This window comes from Alexandromys fortis, unplaced genomic scaffold (assembly GCF_014885135.2).
Source record: "Alexandromys fortis isolate MF-2015 unplaced genomic scaffold, M_Fortis_MF-2015_v1.1 scaffold_177, whole genome shotgun sequence".
NCBI lineage: Eukaryota > Metazoa > Chordata > Mammalia > Rodentia > Cricetidae > Alexandromys > Alexandromys fortis.
Window position 1 is genome coordinate 661,328 of NW_026068056.1, and position 22,080 is coordinate 683,407.

At 49.2% G+C, this 22,080-nt stretch overlaps 2 protein-coding genes across 2 annotated transcripts in view; both read left to right on the plus strand.

The window, feature by feature from the left end:
• The window catches only part of Dpp6 (dipeptidyl peptidase like 6), a 434,651-nt gene that overhangs the window by 397,852 nt on the left and 14,719 nt on the right, over positions 1-22,080 (plus strand). The window contains exons 18-21 of the mRNA XM_050119955.1: positions 5,793-5,840; positions 16,707-16,805; positions 19,992-20,061; positions 21,396-21,590. Of these exons, the coding sequence (XP_049975912.1) occupies positions 5,793-5,840; positions 16,707-16,805; positions 19,992-20,061; positions 21,396-21,590 (412 nt within the window). The remainder of the gene's footprint in view (positions 1-5,792; positions 5,841-16,706; positions 16,806-19,991; positions 20,062-21,395; positions 21,591-22,080) is intronic.
• LOC126487224 (39S ribosomal protein L22, mitochondrial) lies at positions 605-1,263 on the plus strand. The gene has a single exon (XM_050119939.1). It carries the CDS (start codon positions 611-613, stop codon positions 1,229-1,231), a length of 621 nt encoding a protein of 206 aa, XP_049975896.1. The 5' UTR covers positions 605-610; the 3' UTR covers positions 1,232-1,263.

The following is a 22,080-nucleotide window of genomic DNA, read 5'->3' on the forward strand; positions in this document are numbered from 1 at the left end:
CCTGAGTTTGGTTGCCAGAACCCACACCAGGCAATGTAACTCTGATGCCTCTGGCTTTCCAGGCACTTGTATTCATGTGCACATAACAACATACAGCTTGTGTTCATGTATGCATAACAACATACAGACACATATCTACTCATAAGTAAAAATAATAAAAATAAAGCTGGGCTTGGTGACACATGCCTTTAATACCAGCACTTAGAAGACAAAAACAAGAGGAACTCGGTGAATTTGAGGCCCTCTTATCTACATAGTAAGTTCCAAAGTAGCCAGGACTACCTAGAGAAATCCTGTATCAATAATAATAATAATAATAATAATAATAATAATAATAATGATGATGATGATGATGGCCAAAGAGATGGGTCCATAGTTAAGAGCATTTGCTGCTCTTCCAGAGGATACAGGTTTGATTTCCAGCACCCACTTGAAGGCTCACAATTATCTGTAAGTCCAGTTCAAGAGGGCTCAACATCCTCTTCTGGCCCCTGCAGGCATTGTAGGCACTTGGTGCAAAGGTATTACATGCAAGCAAAACACCCATACATACACAGAAAAAAATTAACTTAAAAATGCACATAAAATCAGACAAGTGTGGAGGGCCAGCATGGCGGCAACTGTGCTGCGAGAATTGGGTGCACTGTGGATACCTAACCTGAGGATCTGGGCAACGCAGACGCTGCGAGTTTTACCCCAATCGTGTATCCACACAAGTGCTTCTCTTGACATTTCTCGAAGATGGGAGAAGAAGAATAATATTGTTTACCCGCCACAACTGCCTGGTGAACCTCGGAGACCAGCAGAAATTTACCATTGTAGGAGACAAATAAGATACAGCAAGGACAAGATGTGGTATCTGGCAAAACTGATACGAGGCATGTCCATCGATCAGGCTTTGGCTCAGTTGGAGTTCAATGACAAAAAGGGGGCTCAAATAATAAAAGAGGTACTCTTAGAAGCACAAGACATGGCAGTGAGAGACCATAATGTGGAATTCAGATCCAACTTATATATAGCTGAGTCTACCTCAGGAAGAGGCCAATGCCTGAAGCGCCTCCGTTACCATGGCCGAGGTCGCTTTGGTATCATGGAGAAGGTCTATTGCCACTATTTTGTGAAGCTGGTGGAAGGACCCCCACCCCTACCCAAAGCACCCAAGACAGCAGTTGACCATGCCAAAGAGTATATTCAGCAACTTCGAAGCCGGACTATCATCCACACTCTGTGACGGTCATTCTGGCTCCACAGTGTATAAAGCTTATGTTTTACTGTTTATTTTAAACAGTAAAAACAAGTGGTTTTTATGCTTTGTCATTGAAAAAAAAAATCAGACAAGTGTGGTGGTGCACACCGTTAATCCCAGGACGAAGGAGTCAGAAGCAGGAGGACCTTTGTCATTTCAAGACCAGCCTGGTCTACAAAATTAGTTCTTGGACATCCAAGATAAGATAGTGATACCTAGGCGGCGGGCACTGGTCTACAGCTCCGTTGTTCCGGGGAGTAAGCTTAGGTAGCCGTGACACCTGCAGTAACAGAAAGAAGGCTTGGTCACTGGTGCTGGGAACATGGAAACCCAAACTTAACCTGAAGATGACAGGTTTTGAAGAGTTTTGTTGCCTTCGCTTTTCTCTGTAGATGGATTAGTCTTAATAAAGACCTATTGAGGAAAAAAAAAAAAAGATAGTGATACCTAGCCCCCCCCAAAAAAAATATAAAATAATAAAACTTTTAAAATATTTTAGTATTTCATAACATAGTTAGCAAAGAAGATATACAGCTTTTCTAGTTCTAGCTCTGTCATGGAGTTTCGTGTTTGGTGGTGGATAATTACATAAAATATTCATTCAATAGTGAAAGTGTAAAATCCAATGTGAGATTTCACTGCTCCGCATCAAATGGCTGCGCTAATGGTATAGAAGTTCATTGAGCTGTGCAGACTTTGGATCTGGTTAATTTTGCATGTGATTATTTTTTTATTTTCAAAAACACTTATATGTAAATGTGAGTACATGGCTACAGGTGCACACTAGGATATTCTAGAAGGGTTTGGGCTCCTTTTTGGAGAAAGGGAAAAGTGGATCCTTTACTGTCACTTAGTCCCTTTCTTTACCATTTGAATTTTTGTTTCAAGACATGTATTAAGTTGCTGTATTAGCAAATGACACCTCCTCCAAGCTGCGACTTTCTCACTGCACAACTGCGACAAAAGACGGGAAGCTTGCTCTGCCGCTGTGTTCCTGTCTCTAAGCTGTTTGAAGTGTCTTTGCGGCAGGGCTCTGAAGATTGGACTTGAAATTATTCATAGGAGAGTTACCAGGATGCCTTTTACATAGTAGGCACTGAATAAGTAATCATTGTTTACATTATTAATAAGAGCGTGGGGTATAGACTGTTTGCAAATTTTCTCTTTTCGGTTTGTGCGCGGCAAACAGCTGTAGGCTCGTTATCTCTCAATGGCCACTTTGCTTGCTGCACAGGCTCTCAGGGGAAGGGATGGCAGAACGGGGTACTTAGTGTGCCTCCATATTTTACCCCCACAGTCAGTGCTTACCTGCCCGTTGGCGTGCACAGACAGATGTTGCATGGCTTCTCCCCTCTAGGAAGGAAGTGCCGGCGTCAGTGAATAAGAAGTACTGGCTGCCTAGCCACGTGTGAGTTTTAGACAAACAACTATTAGTTTTTGTCAGTATACCCTAAGTACCACAGGGATCTATTTATAGTGAAAAGATTGTCAGTGCTTCTCAGAAATTCACAGGTAACCAAGCAGCCTGCAATTTTTTTTCCCTGACCAGTCTGTGGCTGGATGGATAAGCAAGGGGCATAGCATGGGGGAGGGGCCTAGAACTGTAAAGCATTCACTGTAGAGGCCAGTGTGGAGGCTCCAGGGCTCAATGATTGGCTGTGCCACTCCGAGACAAAGGAATCTTAAGTCGGAATATTCCAACACTTCTTGTATTTGTAGCGGCTCTGTTCACAGTGGCCGAGTCAGGGCCTCAGCCAAGGTGCCCACTCACTGGTGATGGTTGAGGAGAGTGTAACATTTACATGGAGTGAAGTATTATTCAGCCATGAAGAAGAATGGGAATCCATCGTTCGTACAAAAATAGGTGGACCTGAGATCATTATGTTAAGTGCTATAAGCCGGGATCAGAAAGACAAATAATGTACATTTTCTCTCAGATGCAAAAATCTAGGTTTTATTTCTTTTTTACTTATTCTTCAACAATTTTAAATTTGTATCCAACATGTCTTCTATCAATATCCATCCCATCCCCAGCTCCCCCTCCTACTTCTCAAAGATGTCCCCTAACACCCCCCCACCTCCTGCATTGTTTTAATCTAATTATGTGCATGGGGGGGTATGCGCACGTGGGTACAGGTTCCTCAGAGCCCAGAGGCATCAGAAACCCTTGGAGCTAGAGTGGCCAACCATTGTGAGCTGCCCATCATGGGTACTAGGAACCAAACTCAGGCCCTTGGCAGGAGCAGTATACACTTTTACTACTGAGCCATCTCTCCAGCCCCATTCTAGATTTTTTTAAGACAAGAAAGTAGAAAGAAGACTATAATGGAAGAGAAAGGGAGCCTGAGAAGAAAACAGTAAGAAAGGACCACTGAGGAACATATGGTGATATATGCAAGTGTAGGGTGTTCCAGAGAAAGCCACTAGTTTGCATAATGAATATGTGCTTCTGGGTCGTCACTGTGTGCACTGAGTGGTGTCCGGGTCAGCTCCAGGGCAGTCCGTCTCTGCTCTACCGTGACCTCAGTCTGTGACCCCAGCCCAGCGGCACCCTCCAGCACACTCTGACTGAGCCTTCCTCTCTCTGCCTATCAACACAGAGCATCCTTCTCAGGCCTGAGCCTTCCTCTCTCTGCCTATCAACATAGAGCACCATTCTCAGGCCTGAACTGGGCAGTCCATTCTCCAGATGTTGCATGAGGTTTATAAGCCATGCTGGGACCCATGGCGGATCTCTGGCCCTCAGCTTTACATGAACCCTGAATATACAGGAAGTTCTGACAGTGACCATGTGGATGCAAAGTCCACAGTGCTCTTCCTAAATATGCATTCTGTAATATTGATGTCACATACATACACGCACGCGCGCACACACACACACACACACACACACACACACACACGTCCCCAGCCAAGTGCAGGCAGACGCCTCAAGCTTGCTCTTTCTCCTTTTGTCACTACTCAGTGCCTACCCCAGCCCGAAAAGCGGCATCTCCTTTACGATCCATCTCGCTATTTCTGCATCACTCTGAGGATGTGTCTCAATGCTGGTAACAAACACTTGCCCTTCATGGAGCTATGTCCTAACGCTGAAGATAAGGGACAAGAGCCAGCACAGCCATAATGTCCAAGGCCTGACATCACAGTCTGTGCCATGGTACCCTGTGAGAGAAGGCGAGTGGGTGACCAGCCCTGTGGTCATGGGTGGGTACTCTTTCAGACTAGGTAGTGAAAGGCTTTCCAACAGAGAAAGAAGAGACCAGTCATGCTGATATCAGGGGCCAGGAAGAACAATGACCCCCTGAGGGCAGCTCAGCCTCCCTCAGACCCTACAGCTGGCACAGCTGGCAGACCCAAGCGTGCAAAGAGCAAAAGAGGCAAGAGGATGTTGGGAAAGGACCCCAGCCTAGCAGCTAAATCACCAAACAAAAGTAATTCAGAAGGCCTTCTTCCTGGCCCTGCTATTGATGATAGCAGCCATGAACCCGTGGACGGCCAAGCAGGGTGCTGTTGTCTTGAGAGCATCCTCCTAACTCCCAAGGCCGGAACAACCTAAAGCTGGGAAGCTATCCATTGAAGGGGCTCACTGAACAGAGTCACACATTCACAATCCATTCCACGCATGTTTGCAAAAGATCACAGGAGGTCAGAGACTAGAAACTATGGTGCCTTCTTTCCAGGATTCTGGTGATTGTTTTTTGTCTTTTGTTTTTCAAGCTTGAGGCTTGAGTAATGTAGACTAAGTCCAGGAAAGCATCATGGAATTGGCTCAATAGTGAAAATGAAGTTATGGTGCTTTAATCCAAATACAATATTCACGCCATGCGGCGATCTGGAAAGCTGTACAGGAGTGACCGGTGGTGTCTGTCAGAATCAGACACCTGTCTGCCTTGTTCAAAGAACTGAAGAACTACACAGAAAAAGCGAAGTAGCCAAGGGCTTCCTTCAGAAGCTAATAAGCAAAGTCCAGACTAGATACCCTTCCAGAGGACACCATCATAAGATCAGTGCTTTTCATTTTCCATGTTGTGTGTTTGCATACTAGCATATGTATGTTTGCATATGAGTGTGGCTGCACACGCATTTGTGTGTGCACCTGCATGGAGGGGCCTGATGTTGATGTCAGGAATCATCCATTGCTTCTCCTCTGAATTCACTGAAGCAGACATTCTCAATCAAACCCAGAGCACGCCAGTATTGCTCATCTCGCTAGCCAGCCTGTTCTGGGGTCCTCTGGATCTGCTTGCGGAGGCTGGAATCGGCAGGCGGGATGCCAAGCCGTGTGGGCTGGCCCTTCATGTGGGCTGTAGGGATCCTACTCAGGTCCTCTCCCACACCTGTCAAATTAGCCGTGATCTGTACCATGACCAGGAATCCTGGTAACGAACCTGACTGTGGTGTTAGAGAGCCATGCCTCTTCTGGCTGCATTATCCTCTGGAGCCACACAGTCTACATGGCATAAGGAAAGCTTATTTTTTTTATTTTCTTCTAAACTAATGACCTTGTTTTTTCTTTCTCTTTTTCCTCTCTGCTCTCTGAACCCAGGCCCTGGTGTACCCACTGTGACTGTACATAACACCACGGATAAGAGAAGTAAGTGCTGTTCCTTCAAAATCTTTCTGAGACTTGGAAGAGTAGGAGTCAAGGTTCACGAGACAATCCAGCCCCACCCCACCCCAACTTCAGGGCCTGAAGATGCATAAGGCTCTATAGGTCCAATGCTCTATCAGACGTGTGACCCAGCTGAGGTATCCCTGAAAATGCCTAGAATCCACAACAGCCTGTGAGCACTGAGGTTGGGTGGCCATTCCCCCAGACAACTCAGGTCATGGTTGAAATCTTCTGGATGTAGCCAGGACAGGCCGGATTTGAACAGCAGTCAGTAGGGGCTTCGCTCTTGCCTCTGCTGAGGCTCCATGGGTACTCAGAGGTGTATCTGCCTGCAGGTCAGATGGTCATGGCCATGACATGAAGGAACTACAGGAAGAAAGGTGGGAGGATGGGAGGAAGGGAGGTCAAGGGTGGCCATCAGAGTAAATGGGAACAAATGCCGAGAAGGTATTTGGCACCCAAACCATCTTTCCGCTAGGGCCGCTGGGAAAAGTGGGTTTTTAGAGTGACCAGGCCCACTCCCAAGCCTCATCTCTAGCCTCACTTGGGAACTTTTCCAAGAGCCTGGGAGATTTGAAGCTCTTGGGTTTCCGTCTGTGTCCCCTGAAAGATTCTGGTACAGCTCCTTGGGCATCACCACTCGCCAAGAATCTGCACACTCCAGTGGACACATAGCAGAGAAGAAACCTGGCTATAGGATTGCCTACAGCTTCCCACCCAAGTGGCCTCTGTGGTCTTCAGCAGCTTGACAATTAATTCCTCTGTAAGAAATCGCTCCTGCTTAAGCCCTGCCTGGTACCTTCACTTCACCGTTAGGCTGCTCCAGAGTCCCAGCATCGCCTTTCTTAAGAAAGCATGTGCTGGAGCTGGGCATGGGTGGTGCACACCTTTAATCTCAACACAGGCAGAGACAAGTGGAACTCAGTGAGTTCAAGGCCAGCCTGGTCTATATACTGAGTTCCAGAACAACCAGAGCTACCTGATAAAGAGACCTTGTCTCAAAAAAAAATGTAGCCAAATATGGTATTGCACATCTTTAATCCCAGCACTTGAGAGGCAGAGGCAGGCAAATCTCTAAGTTCAAGGCCAGCCTGGTCTACAGAGCAAGTTTCAGAACAGACAAGGATACATAGAGAAGCCCTGTCTTGAAAAATGAAGAAGAGGAGAAGGAGGAAGGCAGTGTGTGCTGTTTGTATTTGTTGACATGTAAGAGCTCATAGATGATAACCCCTGATACTCTATGAGCTCATGGATAACCCCTGATACTCTATGGGCTCATGGATAACCCCTGATACTCTATGGGCTCATGGATAACCCCTGATATTCTATGAGCTCATGGATAATCCTGATACTCTATGAGCTCATGGATAACCCTGATACTCTATGGGCTCATGGATAACCCTGATATGCTATGGGCTCATGGATAACCCTGATACTCCACGAGCCGTTCTCCCTTCTTGCAACCTGGTGTTCTGCTGAGGACTGAGGGAAATGAGTGGTGTGGTTTAACATCCTGCCTGCATACCTGCTGCCTGGCTGAATGGTCACACTAGGTACCCCATGGTGCCCACTTCTACTACATGTGGCATCCTTGGCATCCATTTCCCCTTATTGTGAGGACACGGTTGGATTGGATTGGAGCCCACCCTAGTGACGTCACTGAAACACTGATCCTCTTTGCAATTAAAGTCACCTTCGCAGGTAACAAGAGTTATGGCTTCAGCATCTGGTGGGAACACGAGGTTGTATGTAGTTCAGCCCACACATGGTAACACAGGGCTTCTCTATGAGACCCAGTTCCCACATTCTTGGATGTTCCTGGATATGAAACCCCATAATCTTCACCCTCCAGGACTCCAGGCAGGAAAGAATATGGACAGAGCATGTGGGTGTCCCTGTGTGGAAGCCCAGAGCCCACCTATGTCGGTTACATTATCCGACTCCCTGTCAGTCGGTGCTCCTGGCACACAGTAGCTCACAACCATCTGTAACTCCATTTTCAGGGGATTTAACTTCCTCTTCTGGCCTTCATGGGCACTGCACACATGTAGTGCACACACACACATGCAGGCAAAACACATACACAGAAAATAAAAATAAATAAATCTTGCTTTTAAGAAAGAGTTTAAACCAACCTGAGCTATAGTACAAGACCCAGCCAAAAGATTAAAATTCAAAATAGTGGACTACAAGCCCCTCACAGCATTCATCACGGTTTCCTTCTCCCTCCCTCTGGTAGGGTCTGCTCCATGTCACTGAGGAGAGGATCGAGGCCTAGTTCGCAAAGAGTCCTGCCAACTATGACATCTTTCCCCCTAGAATCCAACTGTTCAGGAGCAAATAGCTTCAATGGGAGAAAAAGAGAAAGACATGTTTAAAGAGAGAGCAACAGTAAGGGAGAGGGAGAGGTGGTAGCATGCCAGCCACAGCAATGTTCTAGTGAGCACCCATGGCTCAGCGACGAAACGTTTACTCGTCTGACTTGAGTCTGTGGGGTGTGTCTGTCTCAGGCACACAAAACACAAATGACTTACAAAGGATTGTCTGAGCAGGAGCCCAAAGCCCTGGCCCCCCAGTGCGAGTCTGCTGCCTTCTGCAGCTCCTGGGAGCAACCACCCTGACAGGAGTTGGCCAGGTCCACCTGGAAGGGAAAGTCCTGGTCAAATGTCAGAGCCAGCGGTGCGTCCAGCCTCCAGAGTTCTGTGGGAGTGCATGACTCTCTCCTAGTGTGCGCAACTTGTAATGGGATTGCTAGCCCACTACAACACACCACAGCCCAGCATAACACCCCCTCAATTGGCAGCCTTGAATGTAAGGCTTGGGGCTTATCCCTTGTCTGTCAAATTAGTGACTTCTGGGTGAGGCCACACATCCCTTCCACCCCTAGGCCCCTGGTCTAGGTGATAGGATCTTGTCCATGTCATGGTCACAGCCTCTTGGCAGTCTCTGTGCCAGGTGCATGATTGCAGCACATCATGGATGTATGCCTCAGGCAGGCAGCAAAGCGGATGCATCATGGACCAGCCCTAGGACTCAGGTCAGTCACTTCCTTCCATGATTAAAAAGATCCCTGAAGCTCCAGGTGGTGGCAGCACACACCTTTAATCCCAGCTCTCATGAAGCAGTGGCAGGTGGATCTCTGTGAGTTTGAGGCCAGTCTGGTCTACAGAGTGTGTTCCAAGACAGCCATGGATATACACAGAGAAACCTTGTCTCGAAACCGCCCACCCACCCCCCAAAATCCTGGAGAGAGAACAAGAAACCCTGTCTCAAAGTAGGTGAGGATCATACCAAAGAACGTCTTCTCACCTCCACACACGCACCATGTTATACACATGCCCATACTTACAGATGAACATACAGAGTGAGAAAGAGAGAGGTGTAAAGATAATAATAAGGCCCTGAGAAAGTTCCAGGAGCAGGGTAAAGACACAGTGAAGTGGCCTAACCCGCATATGATGACCTCACCAGCCTGCAGAAGCCCACAGAGCATCACCTAGCAACCAGATGCTATGTGAGCATTTATCCTCTTGCCTATCCAGACGGGTGTCTTCCAGCCAGGGTCCTTGAAGCCAGCAGCTTTCCAGCATGTGTTACGAACCATGTAGGGCCAGGACCATCTGGAATACTATATGCATTTGTGGACTTCTCTGCACAGGTTCAGAGAATAGAGGCATGGACCTTGGATGAATTGCCCAAGGGCCCAAGTGTTGGGCTGCTTTTGCAGTCAAAAAAAAAGGTGACTCCTCAGAGCGCTTTTTCTTTTACAGGCTGAGTGATACTCAGCCCAACCCAAACCCAAAAATCTAAAATCCAAATGCTCCAAAACCTGGAACTTCTTGAGTATGAGCATGTTGACACATGATAGGCCGCAGTCACAGTACAGACACAATGGTAATATCATCCGAAATTGCCTTCAGGTCGAGGGATTACCGTGTCCATGACACAGAAACAAATCTAGTGTTCAGACTTGAGTCTTGTGCCCAGATAAACAATGGAACATGCAGAGACTCTAAAATCAGAAAGAACAGGAAATCTGAAACTCTCCTTGTACCTGCACAGCTCTCCATAGCCACTGACCGCTTTGCTGCCCGAACCCAGGACCCAGGAACCTCGGTCTTGGTCGCCAAGGAAACAGTAGCCTCTGGGACCCCTGTTCCAATCTCTCTGCTTGCAGTCTACTGAGGGAACACTGAACCAGAGGTTCTTGCACCTTCTCCTGCTAGGCAGGGTGTGCGAAGCCTCTGGGCTCTTTCCCTGTTGGGAGCACACCTTTGAGTGGCCCTTGGGCTTCTCTGAGGAAACTGCAGCCCCTTGCATTCAGAGGGGCAGTATGCAAGCCACTGAGCTCAAGAACAGGTGGTCCTAAGGAAGCTGTAGGACGCCTTGCCTTGAGCAGCCTGTGTTGGTTACAAGCACAGTAAGGGGGTTGGGCCATAGGATGGCTGTGGTTGGATGACAGTGGGGCTTTCATTCTATTCTAGCGCAGCCCTGTTAGGAAAGGTGGAATCATGTTACAGAGAGCCTGGTCCTCCCTCTCATCATCATTTCAGCCTCCCTGCCCCTGGGGATACTTGACTTTCCGCCCTTAGGAAATCATATCTCCAAACAGAGCCTGTGGGGTGTTGACAGATGTGACTCTGAATTATTTAAAAGCTGTTTCTTTAAGAATGTCATTATCACGGGCACCAAAGGCTCCTCATGTGTCTGAGGCTCCCAGCCACTCAGAGATGGAAAAAAAAAAAAAAAAACAGCAGAGCCACATCTGTCTGCCACTGGTCCTGGTGTTCGTGTATGTAGATGGACGTGCAAGACAGATGCTGGCTCTGGTCCCATGTGGGAGAGAACTGGTGACATCACATGGGCTTTATCTGTGGGCACCCACATCCTGCCCATCTCTGGTCTCATTTTCAGGTCCACAGCAAGTCGAGGCCAGACTGGGGTACATGGAACCCTGTTGCTAAACAATTAAACAGAGGGACCTTGCCCCTAAAGTTTAGGAACAGGAGGCCCATGCTAACCAGGGTCTTGCAGTTTTTCTATAGTCCTTGGCCCTCAAAGCCTTGCTCGTCTCCGGCCCCAGCAGAGCAGGACAACAGCCTGCAGTGGACCTCCTCTGGCACAGAAGTGACAAGCCAAATGGACACTCATCTCTTGTGGCATCTGTCCCACGAAAGTGCCAGAGACTTCCAGACTGTGGCTGCAGGGTGGAATTCTGCTCTCTGGAAGTATAACCAAGCCTCAGGACAGCCTGCCCAACCACAGCCATGGGGAACGTCCCCAGTAACATAACGTGTGTACAGTGCACAAAGAGAGGCAGGCACCAGTTCTGTGTCCTGGCGCCCGATTTTTCCTCAACTCTTACGGCACACAGAGCAAGTTTGTATCTAATAACGACAGATTTCAAATATTTCAGGAACAGTTTGGTGGGAAGAAAAGAGAAACATCAGCCAGGTGTAATGGTGCACATTTTCCCCAGCCCTGGAAACAGGGGCAGAGGCAGGCGAATCTCAGTGAGTTTAGAGCCAGCCTGGTCTACATAGTGAGTTCCAGGCCAGCGAAGGTTACTTGCCTAGACACACTCCCATTTAAATGTCAGCTGGATCAACAGGACACAAATAATGCATTAGAGAGTCTCCTCATAGGTGCTTGAGCTGAGAGATTTTCCTGGAGAAAGAGCTGCATGGGGCTGAGGTGTCCCTCAGCGGGACAGCACTTGCCTAGTGAGCATGCACACAGCCCTGGCTTCCCACCTCGGCTCCAAACAGAAAAGAACAAGAAAAGCTGCGCCAAGGATGTTTTTATCTGGGCACAGAGTCATGGCATGAGTCAATGGAATCTGAATCCCCTGCCCTCATCCCTTCCAACAGTCTTAGACCATTTCTTCTTCAACAGCAGAAAGTTTGCATCCTTCTTTTCAGTGTTTACTACTGCTAACATTCCCCTGCCTCCCCTAGACTTCTGTGCCAGTGTCGCACAGGCGCGAAGTCATTGAAGAGCTTTTACAGTCGCGGTGTCCGTAAAGCCATGAGGAACTGTCGCGTGTCCACATCACACACCGCTGCCGCCCCTAGTGTAATGGGGGTGAACTACCGCAGTGACGCAGCTGTGGTGTATGGATGGTACTTCTTCCAGCCCGAACACATCTGTGAGAGACGATGTGTGTATTCTCCCACTTCTGTGGTAACTGGACCCTTTGTTTGCGAAGGTGTCCCAAAAGCACTGGAGTAGGTGGAAGAGAAGGGTTCTAGTAACTCCACCATTTGGTTTAATTTTGTTTTCCGTGTGCAGGTGTTTTTTTCTGCATATGTTTCTGTGCCTTGGATGCACAGATGCCTTCAGAGGCCAAAAGAGGGCATTGGGTCCTCTGAAATTGAGTTACACTTGTGAGACACTTGTGGGTGCTGAGAATCTGAGTCCCCTGGGAGAGGAGCCAGTGCTCCTAACCTCTGAGCCATCTCTCCAGCTCCCTCCACCTTTTTAAAACTCCTTCCACTATGTATATACCAAAAAAAAAAAAAAAATAACAGCCTATCTACCTCCTACAATTAGAGGAGAATTTATTTCAAGCTTAGTCATATCCCTTGGCAGTTTTGCTGATGCCAAAGGGCTACAACCCTTCCGTGTTGCCAAAAAGTCCTTGCCCATCACCAGGAGTTGTCTATGTCAATGCAGTGGTCCCAGGTCATCAATGTGAAGTCCACCTGCTGGCAGGAGATCCAAGATAAGGTACTCAAAAGGTTTGTTTTGGTCATGTATGAGGCCTTGATGGACGTGGGAACAAACACATGAGGCAGAGACCGAGGAGTCAATCCACAAAACCTTCTGTTCATTGTAAAAAGTCTTCTGGACCCCAGAGGTGCACACAGCAACCTTCTGGGAAGAGCCAATGGCCAGCTTTGAGGTCCCATTACAGAGTCTTGGATCAACAAGCTGGTACGTAATAAAGGCCAAGTGAAGGAGCATAAGCCAGATGCATGGTATCCATACCCTCAGGTGTCTACAGAGAGAACCAGGGGAGACCCAGAGACCTCACTTCCTGCAAGCACCTCTCGGGGCTCCCCCTGAAGCACCAGCAGTTGACCAGTGTGCCAACCACAGCATAGCCCTTCATGAACATAGTGCCCCCGAGTGTCAGACATGCACAGCAGCCCAGCACAAAGTCCAGCACGATGCTGGAGAGGCTAGCAATAAGACCACCTATCTGAATCCTGCCTTCAAGATGCTCAGCATCTATCCAGGGACTCAGTGAGAGTCATGGCCAAAGAACAGTCCCTCGGTCACAAGCTGTCAAACTTACTGTAGCAAGGAAGCCTAGCGGGCTCAGAGTGAAAAGAGATCCAGTTGAGGGGAGAAAGCTGAAAAGCCTTTATTCTTCTGGGTCTGCTCTTTGAGTTAGCTGAGGGATGTAGCCCAGGGTTTATGGGTGGCCTCTGCGGCAAAAGAGCAAGGACAGAGAAGAATGATGCATGGGGGAGCCATAAAAAAAAGCCAGTGAAGAGCAGTGGGTGGAGGCGGGGTGCTGCCTGACCAGAGCTGCTAGAGAAGCACTGTGTACATCTGTCTGTCTACTCACAGCCTGGGGAGTCATAGCCTACAGAAAAGAAACCACAAGCCAAGGACCAGGCAGCTCCCTTCCCCTCCAGATCAGTTGCTTGGTTTCCTTTGCAGTCTGGTCACCAGCTTTCCAATGGTGCGGCGTAGGGGTGAACGCTCCAAGCCCCAGGGCCACGTGAGAACAGCCCGCAGGCCACACAATCCCGGGAGTGGCTTCCTGAGCAGCCATCTGTCTCTGTGGGCTCACTGTGTCCAGATCTGATAATAGCTAATTCCACCAAATATTAGAGGTGCTCACATTTAATTAAGGAGTGGCCATGTGTGTGCTGCAGCCCGGAGGTCCCTGCTGCCCCGAAGTCAAAGGCAGAGTCCTGGGGGAATGCACCGATCTTTTCTTATTTCTCCTCTGAGCTCCTGCCCTCTTTGAATGCAATTAGGGAAACAAATAAACTAGCTGAACCCAGCTCCCCCGTGAGACCACCAGTTCTCTGCTGATAAACCCGACTGCGTGGGCAATCATTAAACGAGAAATCTAATATTTAACTAAATTTAATAGTCTGTTGCTTTGGTGCTCTTCTGCAGAAGGTAGGATTTCAATAGAGAGGAGGGAGCTATTCAAAGGCAGCCTGAATAGTCAGTGAGCGATTAGAACTTGCTACGCCCCACACAAGGCCAGACCTGCCAGGGCCCGGCGTGGGTGATGGGTATTTGGCTGTGTCTGCATTCACTCTGGGAAAGCTGAGCCGGGAGGGCAACTGCACACACTGGTGATCTGAGTTTGCACCTCTCCATCCAGAACACCATGTAAGACTGTAGAGTCCCGTTAGAACCAGTTCATACCAATCAGACAGATGTAAAGAGAGGTGGGCCAATCGTGAGGGGCTCTGAATTGGTCCTGGTGCTTACCCGCTTTCATAAATGAAGTTCCCATAGTGCCCTGGTGGCAGAATCTGAGTGAGATCCATGTACCCATCTTTGTTGGGCCTTTGCTGATTGTACCAATACCCATGTGCTCCCATGTTTACAGCCAACCCGTATTCACCCGCTCCAGGCCCCTTTCCTATGCCACGCCTAGGTCAATCACAGTTTCAGGCAGAGTGGTGGCAATGGAAGGGCTCTTCCCAGGTTGTCTTAGAGCTGGGATAAAACACCATGGCCAAAAGCAACTTGGAGAGGAAAGGGTTTATTTCATCATATAGCTCATCCTGGGAACTCAGGGCAGGAACTGAAGCAGTGGCCATTGAGAAGAGCTGAGTACTGGCTTGTTCCTCGTGGCTTGCTCAGTCTATACTCTATAGAACCCAGGACCACCGGCCCAGGGTGTCACCACCCATAATGAGCTGGGCCCTCCCACTGCAATGATCAGCCAAGAGAATGCACTACAGACTTGCCTACAGGCCAATACTATGGAGACTTACCCTCTCTCCACTGAGGTTTCCTGGTCCCACATGACACTAGCTTGTATTTAGTGGCCATAAAACCAGCCAGTCCATGGATTATAAGGGACCTCCATGTGCTGAAGCATTGAGACAGCATCTTAAGGTCTGGGCCCTGATTCTTACACTAAGCTTGGGTCTGGGGCTATCGGTGAATGGGGTCAGAATCCTGGCCATCATAGAATAGTAACCCCCATACATAATTAGTCTTTCAAACACCCAAGACTCTACACTCGGTTTCCTGAATGCTTGCTTTCATTGTGTTGTTGATGTCAGACATAGAGCAGGAGATGGTTAACTGTCAGCCCTATGTCCTCAGGCATCCTGAACTCTGAGACCTCACAGAGCCTTAGGCTTCCTAAGACTCCTGGAGGATCTCTTAGTCCTGTTTCCTTTGTGACTGTCCTGGAGGGGTAGCAAAAGGCCACCCGGGGAACAAGGGAAAGCCTTAGGCAGAAACCCAGGGTTGGCGGCTGTCTAAGGTGAAAGTCAGAGCTGAATGGTCACATGTGGCTGGTAGCTTGCCAATCATTTCCAGCAGCTTATCAGCTCATCACAGGCACAGGAAAACTCCAGTGCCCCACCTCCCCAGGAGGGCACCATTCCTGCTTCTGTGGATGGTGATGATCCTAGAGACACCCACTGCTGTGTGTCACCCAAAAATAAAATCAGTGATCACTGGAGCCATGAGTTAACCACTGATGCCTTTGAGAACCATGCCTGTGGGGCAGTGTCTTTGTAAAGGAGTCATAAGAGACACCAGCACTCTTCATAGGACTTTAAAACGTTTCCCAATTCCAGCCTTCTGGGAAACTGGACAAGCTAAAGGCAGAATCCCCTGAAGACAGAGTTCCCTTTTACATTGAGCCACAAGCCGACCATACATGTAACCTTAAGGAAAGAAAAGAAGCACTCAGGTATTGGTGGCATGCGCCTTTAATCCCAGCACTTGGGAAGAAGAGGCAGGTGAATCTCTGTGAGTTTGGGGCCAGCCTGATCTACAGAGTGGGTTCCAGGACAGCCAGGACTACACAGAGAAACCCTGTCTCAAAAAAACAAACACAAAGAGAAGAGAGGAGAGGAGAGGAGAGGAGAGGAGAGGAGAGGAGAGGAGAGGAGAGGAGAGGAGAGGAGAGGAGAGGAGAGGAGAGGAGAGGAGAGGAAGCCCAGTGTATTTATTACATATGAGATGGCAAAATAGGGTCTCACAGCCATTTCAGCAGGTGAACAAAACAGGCTTTCTCCATTCTAGCTCAAGAAACTGTCGACAGGGAGTTTGTGTGTTGTATCCTGAGAAGCCCTGAAGAGCCGTGCTGATTAGTCACAGTGCAGTTACCCTAAGCAGACAACCTGCATGAGAGAAGCCAGGCCCTCAAGTTGCAAAAGGACTTTGCTATCTCTGGCTATGGTCACCAACTCCAAGTCTCTAAAGACCAGATAACTCATAGGTTAAAGTAAGAAATCTGGGCGTGGGGTGGCTGATAGAAGCGACAGCCAGTGACTTCTCCACTGTCATCACCTGGTCATGGTGGCGATTTTTCCCCACAGATAACTTTTTCCTAAACCTAACAGACTTAGAATGGGTCATACCAATGACACATGTCGGGAGAACAGACGTGTACAGAGGAGGAGGTGGGAGGATCGAGTGCAGAGATGTACTCTGATGTGCCCCTGTTCCTGATTTGAAGTTAGAATCATGGGGCTCAAATGAGCTATCTGGTAACTCATCTTCTCGCTCTGTGCAGTGGCAAGCAACCTCCGGGGATGTTCCTGCGAAGCAGTGGGGAAGACATGTGAGAACCTACAGCCCACATAGGTCCAAGAATCCAATGTGTCTTTGTTTTGCCCTTTCCAGAAATTTTTGACCTGGAAGCAAATGAGCATGTGCAGAAGGCCATCAGTGATCGGCAGATGCCTAAAATCGAGTACCGGAAAATCGAGATGGAAGATTACAGTAAGTACCACGTTTCTGCCCTTAGAAAGGTCAACAGAACACCTTGGAGCTGGTGGCAACAAAAAAACATAGGCAGAGCTGGTGGCTTCTCTCCTTGAGAGATGAGAATGGAACCTCTCCTCAGGTTACCACATCTGGGAGAATGCCTTCTGTCCTCTGTATCATGCTGTCTTCCTTGCTCAGTGTCTTGCCTCCAGATGCTGGCTGTGAGCTAGTGAGAGGCATCCTTGATGCTGGAAAGATGCATGCAGGGGGTCATTGTCACTGCCTGAGGCGTTCTTGACACTGCTCCCTGGGCTTTTGCTTTCACACTCTAGCCACTGGCTTGTTTCTTGGGTGCTGCCTTGGCGCTAGGCTATGAGAACCATCCTGTTTGCTGGAACCAGCTGGTGGCAGCTAGTTCAAAACCTCATCTCTCAATCTGTGTGGCCCCCAGCTCACCCTGGCTGACTCTGAACTCACAGCTGCCTAGTGTCCTTAACCCTAGAAAGCCCCAGCATTCAATATCATCTCCATTCCTATCCTTCCTAGGTTCTCTTGCAACTAAACACAGCACTGTTTAGTTAGCTGTTACTTAGACCCCCAAAGCTCAAAGGTACCCCTAGTCATTCATCTGGATCTCTCTTGCCAACATCTCTGCAGTCATGGCCAGGCCTCAATTCCTGGGAGGATTCTGCCTGATCCACAGTCATTGACAGAGCTCTGGCTGGAGAGGAGAAGGTGGCCAGGCTTAGGGGAAACAGACAAAACTCGCAGGAGGAGCAGGTGGAACTATATATACCTTGCAGGCATCTAGAAGTAGAGTTGTCTCTACAACACCTGCATCTGCTCTGGCTCATCAGTGGAGCCAGTGATACCGGACTGTTAACGTATGCCCTGTGTTCTGCAGCCTAGACAAGATGCAGCCACCTGCAGGCTGCACACTCCCAGGAGCAGGAAGCAAGTACCCCAAGTGGTACATTATGACCACATAGTGAACACAGTAGGACAACTCATTTACAATGGAAAGCAAGTGACGTGGGTGTTCAGAAAAGAACAGAGATTGAGCCAAAATGTGTAGGAAGGTTGCATGCACTGGACCAGGGGTTGTAAACGATCCCTTCAGTGGGCTTTGGGTTGACATAGACATAACAGCATCATCCAGAGCACAGCTTAGGCAAGAATAAACATGGTTTAGGGAGCCCCCTGTGGACTCTGCCCCTACCAGACCCCAAGCATGACATGATGCCACCAGCAGCTCACCAACAACCCGTGTGGTCCATCCCAGACCACTCACCAAAACACCCCAGGTCCCTCATCAAGTCGTGTGAGATCACACTACTTCCAGAAATGCTTGTGTTGTCCCTGATGTCCTGTAAGGAAGCCCCATCCACCTCTGGAGTCAGGAACATGGAAGCTGGCTAGACTGTGAGTCCAGTTCCCTCCAACCCACCCCAATCCAGAGACTTCCTCTTGTCGAAGCTCTGAGAAAGGGACAAGGAAGGGGGTAGGTAGCCTCAGGAGGAAGAAGAATTTAAAAAACTGCACCCACAACTGAGACGGTCTACTCTGGCCAAGAACTGTGTCTATGCTCTGGATATTGTCCCCAGCATGCCGCTCTGACCTGCTGCAGCATGTCCTCGCTCCAGGCTTTTGTGGCCAGGTCCCAGTGTGATTTGTCTCCCTGCTAGGTGTCCTCTCCCTTGCAGTTCCAGAAGCCCCTTCCTCCCTTGCTCCGCCTGTGGCTGTCATTGTATCTTCACATTCTGGAAACTGACATCATCACCTTCCCTTAGGAAAGCCACTAAGGGCCTGTAGGAACATCGATAGCACTGAGCCCTGCTCCCAGGCCTCCCCAGCACTGTGGCAGGAGAGGGTACCAGGGACCACCAGGTCCACCAAGGCCTGGCACGGGGAAGCCACCTTTTGGAGCAAAACGTCTGAACCACATTGATCCCTTTCCCTAGACCTGTTTACAGTTTTGTTTTTCATTTCCGCTGCCAGATAAGACTTCTTGGGAAAGTAAGTGTTGCGCAGAAAGGCTTCTTCAGTGTGGACTTCCAAAGGTCCACCTCCGGTGTGACCACACCAGGTTTTGTGGCTATCTCTGTGATACCCTGCAATGCCTGCCTCTCTGCCAGTCCCTGAGCCACGGATCCAATTTGCAAGCCATTAACAGTCAGGCTGAGTCAGTAATGAAAGGCTGTCTGGGAGCAGGCTGCCAGGGCTGGGGTGCAGTTGCTGCACTAGGAAGCCACTAATTCCCATTTAATTGCTGGGCCTTGGTAATCTGGGCTGTAGTTACCCTCAATAAACAAATTCCTGCTGGGGCAGTGAGGCTTGTTCTGGAGGTGGACTGAACAAAGAAACTGGTGTGGGATAATTTCCTGAGACTTGGTTATTATTACTCCCCTCTCCCCCACCATCTCATGCTACTGATGACCAAACCCAGTGACCTTGGTGGCCACAAGAACAGCACAGCTACTACAGCTCCTTCTCTAGAGTCCAGTCCTTGAGGATCCAGCAGATAGTCAGACCTGCTGGTATGAACCTGCAAAGTCACTTGTCACGGTAGAGAGGTGCCCCTCCCCGCTCAATCCAGCACAGCTCTCCCTCCAACATACCCCTTCACCTCACACTCTTCCAGAACACCTGCTCGCAGATATCCTGTTTGGGCCGGAGAGCTGGCTCAGCAGTTAAAAGCACTGACTGCTCTTCCAGAAGACCCAAGTCTAATTCCCAGCACCTACATGGCAGCTCCTAACAGTCTGTAACTCTAGCTCTATAGGATCCAACACCGTTCTCTGGCACATCTGTGTGTGTGTGTGTGTGTGTGTGTGTGTGTGTGTGTGTGTGTGTGTGTGTGTGTGTGTGCAAAACCCCCATACACATAAAATAAAAATAAACCTATCCGTCTCTGGTGCCTGGCCGACCCAGGCCTCCAGGGCTCTCCCTGTGTGGAATTCTGCCACCAGCAGGTACCTGTGAGCCCTGAGGAAGTTAACACACTTCTTGTGTGAAAAGGTGACATTTGTGCTTCAGACCAGAGTTACAAAGCCAGTGACCTGCCCAAGGGCTCACACCCAGTTGTTGTGAAAGCTCCCTGTGTGGAGTTCCCTTCCCACCCCAGGGCATCCACAGAAATGCAGACAAAGACAACCTCCTAGCCAGCTGCCCCTGACCAGGCTGTGTTTCCCTTGTCTCCAGACTTGCCAATGCAGATCCTGAAGCCGGCCACCTTCACCGACACGACCCACTACCCCTTATTGCTGGTGGTGTAAGTATGACTGCCTCTTTCTTTCTCTGGGTGCCTTCTTGGGACCCAGCGGTGCAGGGGAAGGGGATGGTGAGCTCTTAAAGGGAGAAGTCGGATACATGATGCTGCTTGTTTAGTTCTAAAGATAGGTTGGTTGGTCAGCAAAGGATGGATTCTTTCTGTGACGCCTGAATCTGCCCCACAGAGGTAGAAACACAGTGGGGCACCCAGGTTCCGGTGGTGTGTTTCTTATCACTGTGTGAGATTATGAGAACATTGCTGTCCTTGACAAGTATATGGGACCATGGTCCTATAAAACTGTATCATCTAGTGACATCTTCATATAGCTCAGCTTGATGTTTATACCACAGCCCAGCCAAACAATGCAGTCCTCACAACACAACCCTGCACGGAACTGTGTGATAATGACACAAGAGCCACTCGCCCGTATCTGTCTTCACCGAGTCCAGCCCTGTCCTTAGCACGGGCCATTTCCCATGGTAGACATTTCCACTGGGCATGCTTTTGAAGCCACAGCCTGGGGTCTTCAATGGAGGAGGAAAGAGCCAAGTACAACACCCCACCCTCCTCACAGTGAGAGCTGCGAATGCCTGCTTCTAGGAGAGAAGCACCTCATTCTTCAAGCTGGAAAGTCACTGCTCCAGCTGTGTGCTGTTTCTTCCAGCCCCACCATAAAGAAGGTTTCTAAGTTAACGAGCCACTGGAGGAGTCCCGCATCCTGGGCTCTCAAATGGCAGGCAAGGGGGTGGGAGCAGACCAAGGTGTGTCAAGCCCCAAGCAGACAGGAAGAGTGTCATCGTGTTGGAAATGCTCACAAGAAGAGACATAAAGTTTTTGCCACGCAATACAAGGACCTGCATTCTATCTCTAGAAATTATACTTTTAAAAAGCCAGGCATGGTTGCATATCCTGTAAGCCCAGCACTGGGGAAGCAAACGGGAATGCCCCCGGGCCTCCCTGACATGGCCAGCCTAGCCTACATGGTTGAGTTCCAGGCCAGTGAGAGACTACAACAGCACAAAACAAGTCACATGGTGCCTGAGGAACAACAGCAGAGTTGACCTCTGGCCTATATACACATGCACGTGCACACGCACACGCACACACACACACACACACACACACTCATTCTTGAGATGACTGGGCTGCCTTAGGAATCTCTCGGGGGTATGTGAATGATACCTGGCTCACCCATCCTAGACAGCAGAACCCAAGGCAAGGAGTGAGCAAAGGGTACCAAGTAAAGGGAAAGACACACACCCCGCAGGAGAAACCTTCTCAGATGGGGTTGTTCCCAGCCATAATGAAGCATGCTGAAGACCTCTCTCTCCTAGGGATGGTACCCCAGGGAGTCAGAGTGTGTCAGAGAGGTTTGCGGTGACCTGGGAAACAGTGTTGGTGAGTAGCCATGGAGCAGTGGTCGTCAAGTGTGACGGCCGAGGAAGCGGCTTCCAGGGAACCAAGCTCCTGCATGAAGTACGGAGGCGCCTGGGATTCCTGGAGGAGAAGGACCAGATGGAAGCTGTGAGGTGAGCGACCATGAGGACAGGGGTGGGGCAGGGAAGATTCGGGGATGCTCTCAGCAGGGGCTGCACCTTGGACATGTCAGCCACTGCTGCTGCCACCTGTATACACATCCTGTGCTGGCCCTCACAGAGCTCTGTGGACAGGGAGACAGCCTGCAGGATTCTCCTGAAACCTTCCGTGCTGGCTTCCACACAGCTTGGTGGCTTCCATATTGAACTGATCTAAGCATAGGGTCAGAGGCCAAGACTGAGCCAGGTCTATGTATTAATCACTTCTATTATCTCTGTGGCCAAGTCCCTCACAAGCAGCTCTTCCAGGAGGAAAGTTTTATCTAGGCTCACAGTTTGAGAAGATCCTACAGTGTTCATGGTAGCAGGAACCTTGGCTGGGAGTCCTCAAATCTCACTGGGTCAGGAAATAGAGAGGAGGGAAGTGTGGCTAGGCAATAAACTTGAAGGCCCACCTCCCAGTGGCCCACTTCCTCTAATTTTA